The 12,988-nt window shown below is 35.1% G+C and overlaps 2 protein-coding genes across 8 annotated transcripts in view; one reads left to right on the top strand and one right to left on the bottom strand.

Moving 5' to 3' along the window:
* Positions 1–3: 3 nt before the first annotated feature.
* Positions 4–8,537, top strand: LOC126858625 (tetratricopeptide repeat protein 39C-like). Its single transcript, XM_050609104.1, has 20 exons — positions 4–1,126; positions 1,441–1,578; positions 1,790–1,991; positions 2,348–2,549; positions 2,863–3,063; positions 3,259–3,427; positions 3,542–3,740; positions 3,809–4,060; positions 4,237–4,445; positions 4,558–4,635; positions 5,199–5,266; positions 5,555–5,568; positions 5,628–5,867; positions 6,024–6,127; positions 6,288–6,408; positions 6,689–6,820; positions 7,213–7,328; positions 7,383–7,550; positions 7,670–7,762; positions 7,871–8,537. Exons 1-20 carry the CDS (start codon positions 971–973, stop codon positions 7,985–7,987), a joined length of 2,979 nt encoding a protein of 992 aa, XP_050465061.1. The 5' UTR covers positions 4–970; the 3' UTR covers positions 7,988–8,537.
* A 151-nt stretch (positions 8,538–8,688) lies between these two features.
* Positions 8,689–12,988, bottom strand: part of LOC126858561 (voltage-dependent T-type calcium channel subunit alpha-1G) — a 47,449-nt gene continuing 43,149 nt past the window's right edge. For all 7 annotated transcript variants that reach the window (XM_050608984.1, XM_050608987.1, XM_050608980.1 and 4 more), the window contains exon 34: positions 8,689–12,794. In XM_050608984.1, the coding sequence (XP_050464941.1) occupies positions 11,865–12,794 (930 nt within the window). In that variant the 3' untranslated portion in view covers positions 8,689–11,864. The remainder of the gene's footprint in view (positions 12,795–12,988) is intronic.

Genomic DNA, 12,988 nt, shown 5'->3' with positions numbered 1-12,988 from the left:
AACCCGATGCATTGCGGAGATACAGTTCGTGATTCCAGTGTGTTGCATGTATTACGATTCACGCACAGTTGTACTTGCTCGCAATCTTTTCCGAGGAGTACACATTACATAATATCCGGTAAATATCGAACTGTCATGACAAATGAAAGCGGCGTTAAAATTTTATATTCCATTTAAAGGGTGGTTTTTCTGCAATCTGTATTTACACTTTTGCATTTAGATGAGAATGAAAATCGTTTTTGCTCCGAAAATCTCAAAGAATCAAAACATTCAACGAAGGATTTCGACTATACATTGCGTCATATGTGTTATAAAAAAGAAAGATTGCTAAAGGAGGTAAAAATGCATTAATAGAGATTGCGAAGAAATATATACGATGACAGAAAGTTACATAATAAATGCACAAATGGATTGAATTCTTTAATTATAAACATTCATCTGTATATATAATACTTTGTTGCATAAAATGGATATAATTTCGTCATAATTCAATGCTTCAGATTAAGAAAAAAAAAAATTACTACCATTTCATATAACATTAATATTTAATGTTACTAGGAAGAAATGCCACAAATTATGAAAAACGTATTAAAAACAGTTTTTTCTACTCTACGATTTTTGCAAAAAGAAAATGCAGCACCCGTAAGAATGTTTCGTATCACTTCTAATACTGACGATAGCGCGATCGCAAGGCGATTGACACTTTCGTGACGTAAACGATATATTATATTCATAAACTATATTTTTTTGTAACTGTTAAATTTGTTTCTTGGAATAAACAAGTTTGGAATAAATTAACGATTATTTAGCATATTTGCGAAAAAAAATAAATAAGTGACCTTGAGTCAAATTTCGATTGACAAGTTCCGCATGGTGAAAAATGCTGCGTACTTGACGAACACGTGGTCAACAAAATTCGCAAAAGATTTTAATTTATCTAAATATCATCCTAAACTCATTTTTGAACATAATGGCGACGGGGAAAAATTCGATGAAGGATTGGAACGTCGCTAGAACCGGTATCTCCCTGCTGTTGAACAACAAAATCGAGGAGGCTGAGGCTCTGTTTACCGAGCATCCTCATAGCTTCCACGTCAAAGCCGGCCGCTGCTTTGTTCTTTTCATGGTATGTAATCGCGTGATGAGGCATATCGATTCTACAATATGCTTCGACGAAGTATACTTAACAACTCAAGGCCGCGAAGGAATGTTATTACCTAATCAATTCTATTAATAAACGCAAAAACATATGCATTGAAAAATAAAAGATCAATACTAATCCACAATATAGATAGATTAAATAAACATTATTTCAATCTTGTACAATATAATGAAACAACGAAAAAAAACAAATAGGCTTGGCTTTATAAGAGATACAATATGTGCGCTTGAATATTTTAATGTCTGGTGATTTCTAATATAATTTAATGAATCTTGCAGAATGCTCTAATGACTTTCGAAGATGATAAACTTCAGCAAGCCATGTTATTACTTAAGGATATGGAACGGGAATGTGCGAGCGATATTGGGTGGCTAAAGTCCGTGAAAAGTAAAGTGTTTCGAGCAGAAGAGACTGGTGTAAATGTTTTTTTTTCAGTGGGATATTAATATAGTTTTATTTATAATTAATTTGAATTTTTAATATGTATGTAGGGACACAGAAACTCACTATATTTAATTGTGACAATAAATATTAAAATTAATATAAAAAAGATATTTTTTATGATATATATGAAAATTATTGAAGAACAAGATTCAATCAAAGAAATAATTACAAAACTAATTTCAGAAGGATTATGTGAATAAATTGGAGCGCCAAATCATTCTAGCCGATTCGCAAGTTTGTTCGGCCATATTAACGCTTCTCCAACAAGAATTAACCGGATATGTACGTGGTGGTTGGATGCTTCGTAAAGCTTGGCGAGTTTATCAGCATGCGTATAATCAGATTTCGCAGCTATATCGGCGCACCTTCGGTACAAATCCGACGGGTGCGTCATCACTTGTGTAATTAACGCGAGGAAAGAATTAGAAAATTAGAATTTTTAATTTTCATTCGTAGCAGTTTAACAGAAGTATTTTATGATTAATCTTAATAAAATTTCAATTGTTTGTTAGTACAGTATTATCGCGAATAAATAAATTAATCATAATTCAAAGTTGGTAATACATGCAATTTTAATAAATTAAAATCAAATTGATTTAATCGTAATTGCTCAAGTTTTCTTTTCTTATCAATTTTTTTTTATTATATGTATTTGACAAATTAATTGTGCTTTTTATAAAGAATATTATAAAACACAAATTTTGTCAAGCACTTTTGATAATTTCGTTGTACTTTTTGTAGGACTCAGCCCGTACTGCGGCACTCCGACGAGCAATGGATCCTCTTTGCAGAGTCCGCAAAGCCCAGAATCCTCGGAATGGTCGATACCCTCCTGCAATGGTTACGTGAACAACGTGACACCCGTATCGTCGCCATCAGGTCTGCGAAGCTCTCTATCAATGTTCTTCTCGCTCACTGGCATCACGTCCGAACAACAGACACCGTAATTGTTGTTTTTTCTTACAAAACTTCTCGTTTTTTTTCGCCCTTTTTTCTCCCCACTGTTCTCTCCGAGAGAAAGACTCCGCCATCGATTGCGTACCGACATTTTTATATTCCGCGTGTAATTTGTTTACTCGATATTAATAATCCGTATAAACTCGCGCCGGTAAACTCACACACTTGCTTTGCGCACATGCTTCGCGAAAGATTGTGTAGCTAGTTTAGATCACCTTGCTTTGTTCCTTTGTTCACATGTTTAAATTCGCGCGAATCTCAGCAGTAAAAATGTAATTGAAGTGAAATATATTTTGCAGCTTTGTGGAACCTACGGAGGTGACACGTTTAATGTCGGCCGCGAGTTTCGGTTACGGTATATACCAGTTATGCGTAAGCCTTTTGCCGCCCTCCTTGCTGAAAGTGATCCACTTTTTGGGCTTCGAGGGTGATAGACAGGCTGGTCTGGCCGCCCTTATGTACGCACGAGTCAGCGAAGATATGCGCGCACCGCTCGCTACGTAAGTTTATTGAATATAAAGTCTCTCTTTAAATATATGTTTCCATTGTTGTGTTTATATATTATATTTTGAAAAACATTATATACATATATATATATACATATATACATATATATATATATATATATATATATATATATATATAAAATATGTGACTAGTCGATCGGTCGACAATATATTGCAATTTTACCTTAGCTTATCCCTTCTTTGGTATCACACAATTGTGCGTCCGTTTTTTGCACTCGACGGTTCTAATGTGAAAGCGGGCGTCACAGTAGCAAAACAGCTGATAGCTGAATGTCATCCCGAATTTCATAACTCTGCACTCTTTCTTTTCTTCGCTGGTAGAGTGGAACGTCTAGAGGTACTAATAAATGAACTAATTAATTATTAGGCATACAGATGCAGAATCTTAAGATTTCTTATTTATTTCATATAAAAGAAATAACTTTTTTATTCTAATGATATTATCTTGTAGTCAAACGTCAATGCAGCGCTCGAAGCGTACGGTAAAGCTGTAGAGACTTCGACTCAACGTGAAATCAAATTACTATGTCTGCACGAAGTGGCTTGGTGTCATCTAATATGTTTGAGCTACGAGGAAGCGTATCGATCCTTATTACAATTGCAACATCAGTCTAGGTGGTCCAAGAGCTTCTACGCATACCTAGCCATGGGTAATTTCAATACCATTCTAGCGACCAAATAAGCGACCTCGAATTTCTTTATTATTTTATTTTTGCAGTTTGTTGTGGAGCAAACGGCAAATTTGATGATCTGCTAACGACTTATGACAAAATACTTCACTGGTTCCACGAAATGAATAGAGAGACGCAACTCGGCGCTTTTATTTTGCGCAGAGTACCGAAGCTCATTGACAAAGACACTGGGCGTCCTTATACACTTCTGTATTATAGGTTGCTCGTGTACGAATTATTGTACTTATGGAATGCCATGCCGTCCTGTTCCACCGAATCGCTGCGTGGAATATTATGGGGTAATAATCGATTGATTTTCGATCAAGTAACTTAATTTCAAGCAATATAAAAAGCAAAAGAACGGTTAAATAATTAAGACGTTATTTGGATATTTTTTAATTTACGATGTCTTTTTAATTATTTGTACTACAAAATTTCTTTACATCTTGCCGATATCATCTAACTCTATTGTCAGAATGTAAGAAAAATCATTCAGAGGAACCGATGGTGGGTCTGGCTGCTCTTTTGGAAGGTGCAGCGTCTTTCTATTTGGGAGACACTGAAGCGGCTATTAAAAGTTATCAAAACTGTTTGAAACGTAGATATCCGTCCAAGGACGAGTACGATCAGCACATTAGTGCGTTTGCTCTTTATGAACTGGGAAGTAATCTTTGCAACAATAACGTAAGTATGCTGAATATACATATACATTTGCTATCTGTGACTTTTTCTACATATTATAAATTGTAAATTTGTCCGTTTTTTGTTATTTTTCAACAACTTTTTCATATTTCAGAATCCCAACGAAGGCAAAAATTTCCTATTGAAGGCACAAACTCAGTATAGAGATTATGATTTCGAAAGTCGACTCAATGTGCGTATACATTCCGCCCTGAAAAATATACAATGACCTCAGTTTATAATCGTCCGATATTACATAATAATATAAAATAGTTTTAATAACAAGAAACATATTTATGTTCCATAATTCCGTCAATAACATTTTATGTGCGTTTTATTAGATTCAAAATATATATTTCAGTTAATAATAAAAATTAATATCAAAATAAGATTAACAATGCAGACAGTTTATACTTGTACCCAAAAGTATAATTTTATGGTTGTTTTTTTTTATTTTTATTTTATTAATATTATGCTATATATATATATATATATATATATATATATATATATATGTATGTATGTATGTATATATGTATATGTATATACATGTACAAAAGAATATTTAGATAAACAGAAATCCATATTAAAATTTCAAAGATGAAAGAAATTTAAAAGCACATACACTAATGGACATTGTATCTTGAAATTTATGACTTATAAGAGTAACAGATTTTATTTACAAAAATATATATATTAAACTTTCCGATAAGCAGTTGATTTATATAAAATTAATGTTTCTTTCGTTTTTTCTAGAAAAATATGTATGACGAAAGAACTGGATCGTATTTCTTATTCACGATCGTTTGTAAAGCTATTTATTCGTAATCATGTATATACATTTAATAATGTCTATATATTCATCCTGTACATATATCCTGTATATATCCGCAAGTAACAGAAGAATAGTGTACGACAATATATTTCAATGTTTCATCAAAATGGAATGCAATTTTTCTTTCCATCTAAAATTATTTTGTCACTTGCTCTTTTTATTATGCATTTTTGCTCTATGTGTTTTTTCCTTTTCTTTATATTTTTCCTTCCACGTTGTTATAGCAATCTATTTTGAGAATTGCCTTTCATTTTTTTACAATATATCGATTATGTAGTAGTCGTCGTATTGGTTCAGACTTTGACATATACCTTTAGCGAAACACGTGCGATCACATCGCTCATAAAAAGCATCGCCAAAATCTGGATTAATTAATTTTTATCGATTCTTTTTGACATTTCTTCTTCTTTATATTTTGAAAGCGCTGACACAAGTGCATAATGAAAGGACGCTAATGAGTGCGCGAAATACCTTCTGTTGCGTTAACGCAGGAAATTGTCCGGGAACTTCGGCTAGCTGCAATCAACGATCCGCATGGTATAGGAAATTAATCAAACCCTTCGTTTTCTGCGTTATCACGTCGATGCTCGGTATGTTAGAAATCGATCCCATTATTTAACTTGCTTAAAAAGTTTAATAATCTTTACTTTTATACATAATTTTCTTTATACATAATGAATGTTATTAATGTTATTAAATTTCAATTTAAGAAAAGTAATTTTAAAAGAGCTTTTCTCAATTTTTAGCAATGTCCGTATCTCATCTTTGCGATAAATATTCCGCTAGTGCGTCATTCAAGATGATCAAAGCAGACTTGAGAAACCTGAGAGCTCATTTGGGAACGCTCTCGGTAATTGTTAATAAAAACAATTTTATGTGTAAACGATATTTTCTTAGCATAATTTTTTTTTATTTTGATTATTATATATATATATATATATATATATATATATATATATATATTACACGATACAATAAATGTTCTGCTGATTCTGTAAAAATTGCATTAGCTGGAAATGAAAAACGTAATGGAGATGCGCGACGAATTGAAAAGCAAATTGAAGGAAGTGGGCAACGTGATTCCGAAAATGTCAGAAGCTATTCTTAATCTGAGGAACGAAGTGTCCGAGGGTAAGAAAGGTGCGATGTGTAAATGTTGACCGGATATTGCGCCCGGTGCAGTGGCATTTCTTTGACGTCAAAGATATCGATTAAATAAGTAGAGCGACATATTGCACAGCTTATTTCCATGCCGACAGATTTTCGTTTATGACAAAGTAAAAGTCTTGCTGTATCATTCACGCGCATATGATTATTTGGGTTATATTTTTATTTTTATCTTTCTATTCGATAAAATTATATCATCATCTGTCTTTTGTCAGTTATTTATCGTTAGTACATATTGTGACAGAAATGAATCTGCATACGAAGAACTTGCTGAAAGCTCTATCACCGGAAACCGTCAAGGATATGGTGAGAAACGAATTACAGACATACGATGCCGATAAAACTGGAAGAACGGATTATGCTCTTGAAAGTTCAGGTTTTATTCAACAGTCTATTTTGATTTAGCTTTTTCTATACCTAATGCATTAATTAAAAGGGCAATGTTATGACCTGTTAATAATCTTGTGCGTAAAAAATGAATAAAAAGTGGCCTTTAAACTTCTTTTTTTTTCAGCTCCTTAGCATAGAAAAATAGCATACTTTTTTATAATAACAATCAATTTCTTTTTAAACATATGGCTTTTCTTAGACTGGCTATCATTCAATTCCAAATATAATATAAAGAAAATTATATGTACAATAAATATTTCTGCAATTAATAATTATAAAATTATTACTTGTTTGAAAACTAATATTGTATTAATAAAAAACTGGCAAACATTATCCCGCATTTCTTTGAGGAGCATTATCGCATGTATTTTTACATAGGTGGTACGATCCTTTCAACACGAGACACCGAACCTTATTCGACCGGCGCACCTGTACTCAATCTATTCGGCATACCGCTTTGTCAGCAGCAAAACACACCTCGAGCCGTGATACAGGTTACCTGAATATATCTTATTTCACTATCATTCTGACCCGAAAGTATTCACCAGACCGGCGTTTTGCCGGGCGAATGCTGGGCCTTCAAGGGTAGCCGCGGCAGCGTAGTGATCCGACTACTCGGCCAGGTACACGTGTCCGGAATCAGTCTCGAACATATTTCTCCGTTGATATCCCCGACTGGGGAAACCGCCACAGCTCCTAGAGATTTTTCCATTTGGGTAAGTCGATTTTACAATATACATAATATCACACATATAGTTTGTGTGTGTGTGTGTGTGTATACACTCATTACTGTGAACAGCTGTATATTAATTATTATGCATACATGTGGTTTTAGGGTTTGACAGATCTTGAGGATGAGAAGCCTTTCTCATTTGGCACATTCACGTACGATAATACTGATTCACCGTTGCAATACTTTGAGATCCAGGTAAAATATTGGATATTACTACTTTTAATTAACATTTGTCACAAAAAAATTTAATACCGGCGATTTTTTGTCTTTAATTATATAAAATATAAAATATTAAAACTATAGAATCGATCGAAAGAAGCATACGAGATAATCGAGTTGAAAGTTCATTCCAACAGTGGTAATCTGGAATACACATGTATTTACAGAATACGAGTGCATGGCACGCTTAAACGAATATGAGTATGAATTCGAAAAACACAACAGGTATTTGAAAATTAAAATTTTTCAATGTTATAGCAAATGTATAAAATATAATTTAACAAAAAATATATTTTAAAGAAGAACTGGATGGATCAACTATGATAAAAATTGTAATAAATCTAACACATTTCGCGATTCATGAATTTGACATTGCGCGCGCACAAAGCACTTTTAACCTTCTAGAATATAAAATTAATAATTAATTTATAAGTTAAAGATTTGTTCTGTAGAAGTAAAATCTGTATTTTTAGAAATTTTTGTATACTGTTAATATAAAATTTTCGTAGTACACAATAAAAAAATTAGTTTAACATAAAATAATATTTTTTATGATTTTGAAATTAAATTCTACAAAGCTAAATCTTCATTTTAACATATCAATTATTAATTTTATATTTTAAAAGGCTTTCTGTATACGCAATGTCGAATTCATAAATCTCAAAATATATTATATATTATATTTATAGTATCTTAACTTTTGGCATATTCTATTCAGTTCCTTCTTAAGAAAAATTTACAACGAATTTTTTATCATAATAATTTATAGAAGATTTCTGTGGAATGAATATAGATATACTATATCACTTGATATCAAAGAATCCGGTATAACGATAATGTAATATTGATCAAGCTGGATGTAAATCAGGATTTATGGATGATTGTTTAATAAAAAGAGCGGATCATGTCAACGTAATCGTCGCTCGATTTATTACATTTGTACATATTTAGTTCTCCTTTGACTCCGTTATTTGGAATCTCACGCGTTCTCCGTCACACACACGTACCCCATACTCTGTCATACCTTCCTGGTTTCGCATGAATGAAGCAAAATGTGAAAATTTCACATTTCACCAACCATCTCGGGCGCATACACGCAGAACATCAGGCAGACAAGAGGGACGCTCCCCCGGCGGTGTTATGTGAACACCGATCATTATTACATTATTATCGTAATTAAAATAGTATGTTATACATCTGGAACCGCCGACGGTTCGGTGTTTTTGGTTTTTGCTTCTTTTTATTCTGTTTAGTTATAGCTTAGTTTCTCTTTCTAATTCGACGATTACGCACACTGCCTTCTCTACGGGCGAAGAACAGACTCGAGAGGCACACACGCTGCGAGTTTCGATATATGATATATATTTCTCTCAATTAATGCGTGCACACGTATGTAAGATTGTATGACTAATGAGTTTACTTTTCTCCATTTTCTCTTTTTTTTTTATTTTTGAACCCGATGTCCGATGTGTTTTTGTGTTCGTTTTTTTTTTTTTTTTCTTTTTTAAGCATATGCCGGACTATCGATACGTGTGCAGCTGTAATCGGCGAATTCGACGCGTGTCTAGTATAACTATAATTCGGAGGTCAGTCGTCTAACGCTATCGAGCTATCGAGAGCTGGTCGTGGTGCCGAAGAGACGCGCGTAAATGTACGTAAACACACATGAATACGTAATTATCTCTCTACAAAGTTCTCTTAAAATCTAATATGATCCGATAGCAATGTCGAGCGGCTTGTTACTTGTCTCTAAACTTTAGAGACAAGTCTAAGCTAGTTGCTGCGTCATCTCCAGTCGAGATTTATTACTAGAACGACTAAGATAATTATTTAAATCTCTCTCTAAATACTTTTTTTTTAATAAAAAGATATAGTGTTTATAATTTTATTTATAAAATCTTCAATTTTTTTCAATTTTCTTATTCTTCTATCATATAATAATAAAATAGTATTTTATATAAAGTTCTCTTTGAATTACATGTTTTAATTAAATAACGATATTTCAATATTTTGATGTGTGAGATGTGAAAAACCATCTCTAGAAATAATTGATTATAGAAATATAGTGTTATTCGCAAAATATAGACAATATAAACAATAAATATTTCATCAAAAAAATACTGGAGATTGACATATAATGGATTTAATTTGTTATTTATGTATAATTTTTCTTCGCATTACGCATGTTGTAAGAAATAATTTTTTTAATTAGAAAAATTCTCAGCCGTTCTAGTGTTAAGCGCAACTTTCCGTGAAACCATCACATATTAACGTAACGTTTTTTCAACATTTGAAAAAATTGCTCTTAAACTCGACGCGTCGCTCGACTCAAGATTTTGTTAGGCTTTAACGAAACACAATATCTCGATCAACGGTCAACGATTACTACTAGATTTTTTTTTCTTCGAAGCAACGCGACGCGCCGGGCGCGCATTAACGTGTGATTTTAACGACTATACCTTCGACCCGACAAAGGGTGCAGGACTCGTCATTTCGTAGCTGAGAAAACGCGGGCACCACTACCGCACGAAGGTTCGTCAACGTTCGCAAAAGGCATAGAGTTGTTTACTTTTACTTTTTTTTCTCGTTAGATTTATATTTCGACAATCGTTAAATATATTACCGCATACGGTAGTATCAAAATAAACCACACCAAGTGTAGAGTATAGAATATTCGTAGATGTATATGTATGTACAGTATAGAGTTTTCTATTTATCTCTGTTTTGTTTCTCTATAGTTTAATTCCCCGCGAAAGCCACACAGCATTGATTTTCGTTTTATTAAAAAGTTAGCTACGTTTCTAAATTTTTTTTGTCACTGTTGTTGTTGTTGTTGTTATTGTTATTACTACTGTTGCTGCTGCTGATGTTACGGTTTCGTACTGATATTTGCCGTTATCGTCAGGAAATATACTACGATTAAAGTATATCACAGATGTCAACGAGAAGAACGCTCTAATTGAAAAGAATAAATTTAACGAAATGAAAATAAATCGTGAGTTTCGACCGCCGATTATCAATAATTCCCACAATGGATCGATCAAACTTCTAAAATCCTAGCCAAAAGAAATTATTCCATATATATATCATAAATGGTCTATATATTATATATGGAGAGATAAATTTAGATATAAATAGACATAAATTTTATTATCCTAGTCAAAATCTTTGATTATGATGGTCATGCAAAGTTTTACAATTTAATTAATTAATTATATTAACCATCCAAATGACAAAAAATAATTTATATCGATCGACTGTAGACATGTTTGATTTCCAATCGGCTTATCCGCGCGAAAATTCGAGAAGAGTTAGAGAATAAGGAAAGGCGAGACAGTGTGGTCCAATTAATTGCAGTTTTGTCGCGTAGACCCGACAAAAAGATCTTTTCTAGCTATAAACTACTAAAATTCTTTCTCTAATTTTTATCGACGTGATCTACGTCGTTCTTCTTCCTACCAATTCCTACAGATCGACTTCCACGACATTTCAAAAACGGAACAGATCAGTTCCGTTGGCAATAAAAGATTGTCATAGGTTTTCAAGTTGCTCGTTACATGTGCGTTATGCGCGTTACATGTTTATTACATTTAGCGTAGCTGTTTTCTGTACGCGTCGATAAATTCCCCTGATTACATCATCTCTCGCGCAATCGTACCTTCTTTATACGATTCGCGGGGTATGTTTCGTTTTACTTTCTCCAGCTGTCCTCGGATACAATCTTTCTAAATACTCGGCTCGTTTTTTATTTTTTGGCAAGCTCGCGGCGGCGAAGTGACTAGAATATTACGACTATATTGTCATGCACTACAGTCTTTCTTAGAGCCCTTTCTCAAATCTTTTTACGCGACCTCTCTCTCTCTCTCTCTCTCTCTCTCTCTCTCTCTCTCTCTCTCCTCTCCCTCTCCCTCTCCCTCTCCCTCTCCCTCTCCCTCTCTCTCTCTCTCTCTCTCTCTCTCTCTCTCTCTCTCTCTCTCTCTCTCTCATAGTATTTTCTGCCCCATGTTGTATCGCCTGCGAAATCTCCCACCGCCATAGTACATGCATCTAGAGACTACTTCGACTCGTTCGCTCTGCATTAAGAAGGATCCAACGGTCCACCAGCGGAGGACGGTTTCTCGGATGTCTCCTTGTTATCATCCGTATCGTCATCGCCACCACCGTCTCTCATCGTCGTGGCAGAGGAGATGCTGTTCGAGGCATCCAAGGTCTCGTCGTCGCGTGTCAATCTGCCACTGCGCCGCTGCCCGTTGCTGCTACTCGCCGAGTCCGTGTCATCCACATAAATTCTAACGTCGGATCCGATAGCGCCACCCTCACCGATGTGCACTCCGCCGCTGCCGCTACTCCCATTTCGATTGCCACTGCCGCTACCTCCATTTCGATTGCCGTTGCCGCTACCGCTACTGATGCTGCCGGCGATGCTGATGCTGGCGACGGCACTGAGGCTACCGGTACCGGTGCTCTCGCTCGCGTTGCCGCACGGCGACGGGACTTCATCGGATCTTTCCTCGGTGGTGACGTAGATGTGACTGTAACCCTCACCGCGAATGATCGCACTATACTGATCGCTGGCGATGCTGCCAGTAGCGGATGCGGCGGTGGTGTCGTGCGTTGTCTTCAACTTGGACGGTCTTCTCTCGTTGATGACGGATTGCACATCAAGATCGTCCTGGATCGCCAACGCCTTCGACCTCGGCTCCTCCGGTCGAATCTTGCCGCCTGCATAACCGTTCGCGATACTGAGAGTCCGTGTGCTACTGCTACCGGCGCCCGCGCTCGCGCTGTCCGGCGACTGCGATGGTGATTGCGTGTCGCTGGATGTCCGACGACTCATTGTCGCCTTGGACGGGTAGATTTCGGTAGTCGGCATGAGAAAACGATCGCTGGTCAATTTTGGCGGAACGCTCAGAGTGCTATTCGAGCCGGCGGGAGTGACCAGGGACGAGCTAGTCGGTGGCCTGCTTACACTCAACAGAGACTTATTTTCACGCGTTTCGGTAGTCACCTGTAAAATTGATGTGTGCAGTTATATCAATGTATCACTTCAATTTTAAATGTTAATTTTTTTCAAATATTTCTATTAAAAATTATAATGGATAATATATGGAATCTTTTATCAAGAATTATATAGATGGAGAATATAAATACTGTATAATTTTTTTGAAGATAACTTTAATTCATAATTTTGAGAAATTCACT

Source organism: Cataglyphis hispanica, chromosome 26 (genome assembly GCF_021464435.1).
Source record: "Cataglyphis hispanica isolate Lineage 1 chromosome 26, ULB_Chis1_1.0, whole genome shotgun sequence".
Classification (NCBI taxonomy): Eukaryota; Metazoa; Arthropoda; class Insecta; order Hymenoptera; family Formicidae; genus Cataglyphis; species Cataglyphis hispanica.
Note: the sequence above shows the minus strand (reverse complement) of the source record. Positions and strands in the feature narration are given on the sequence as shown.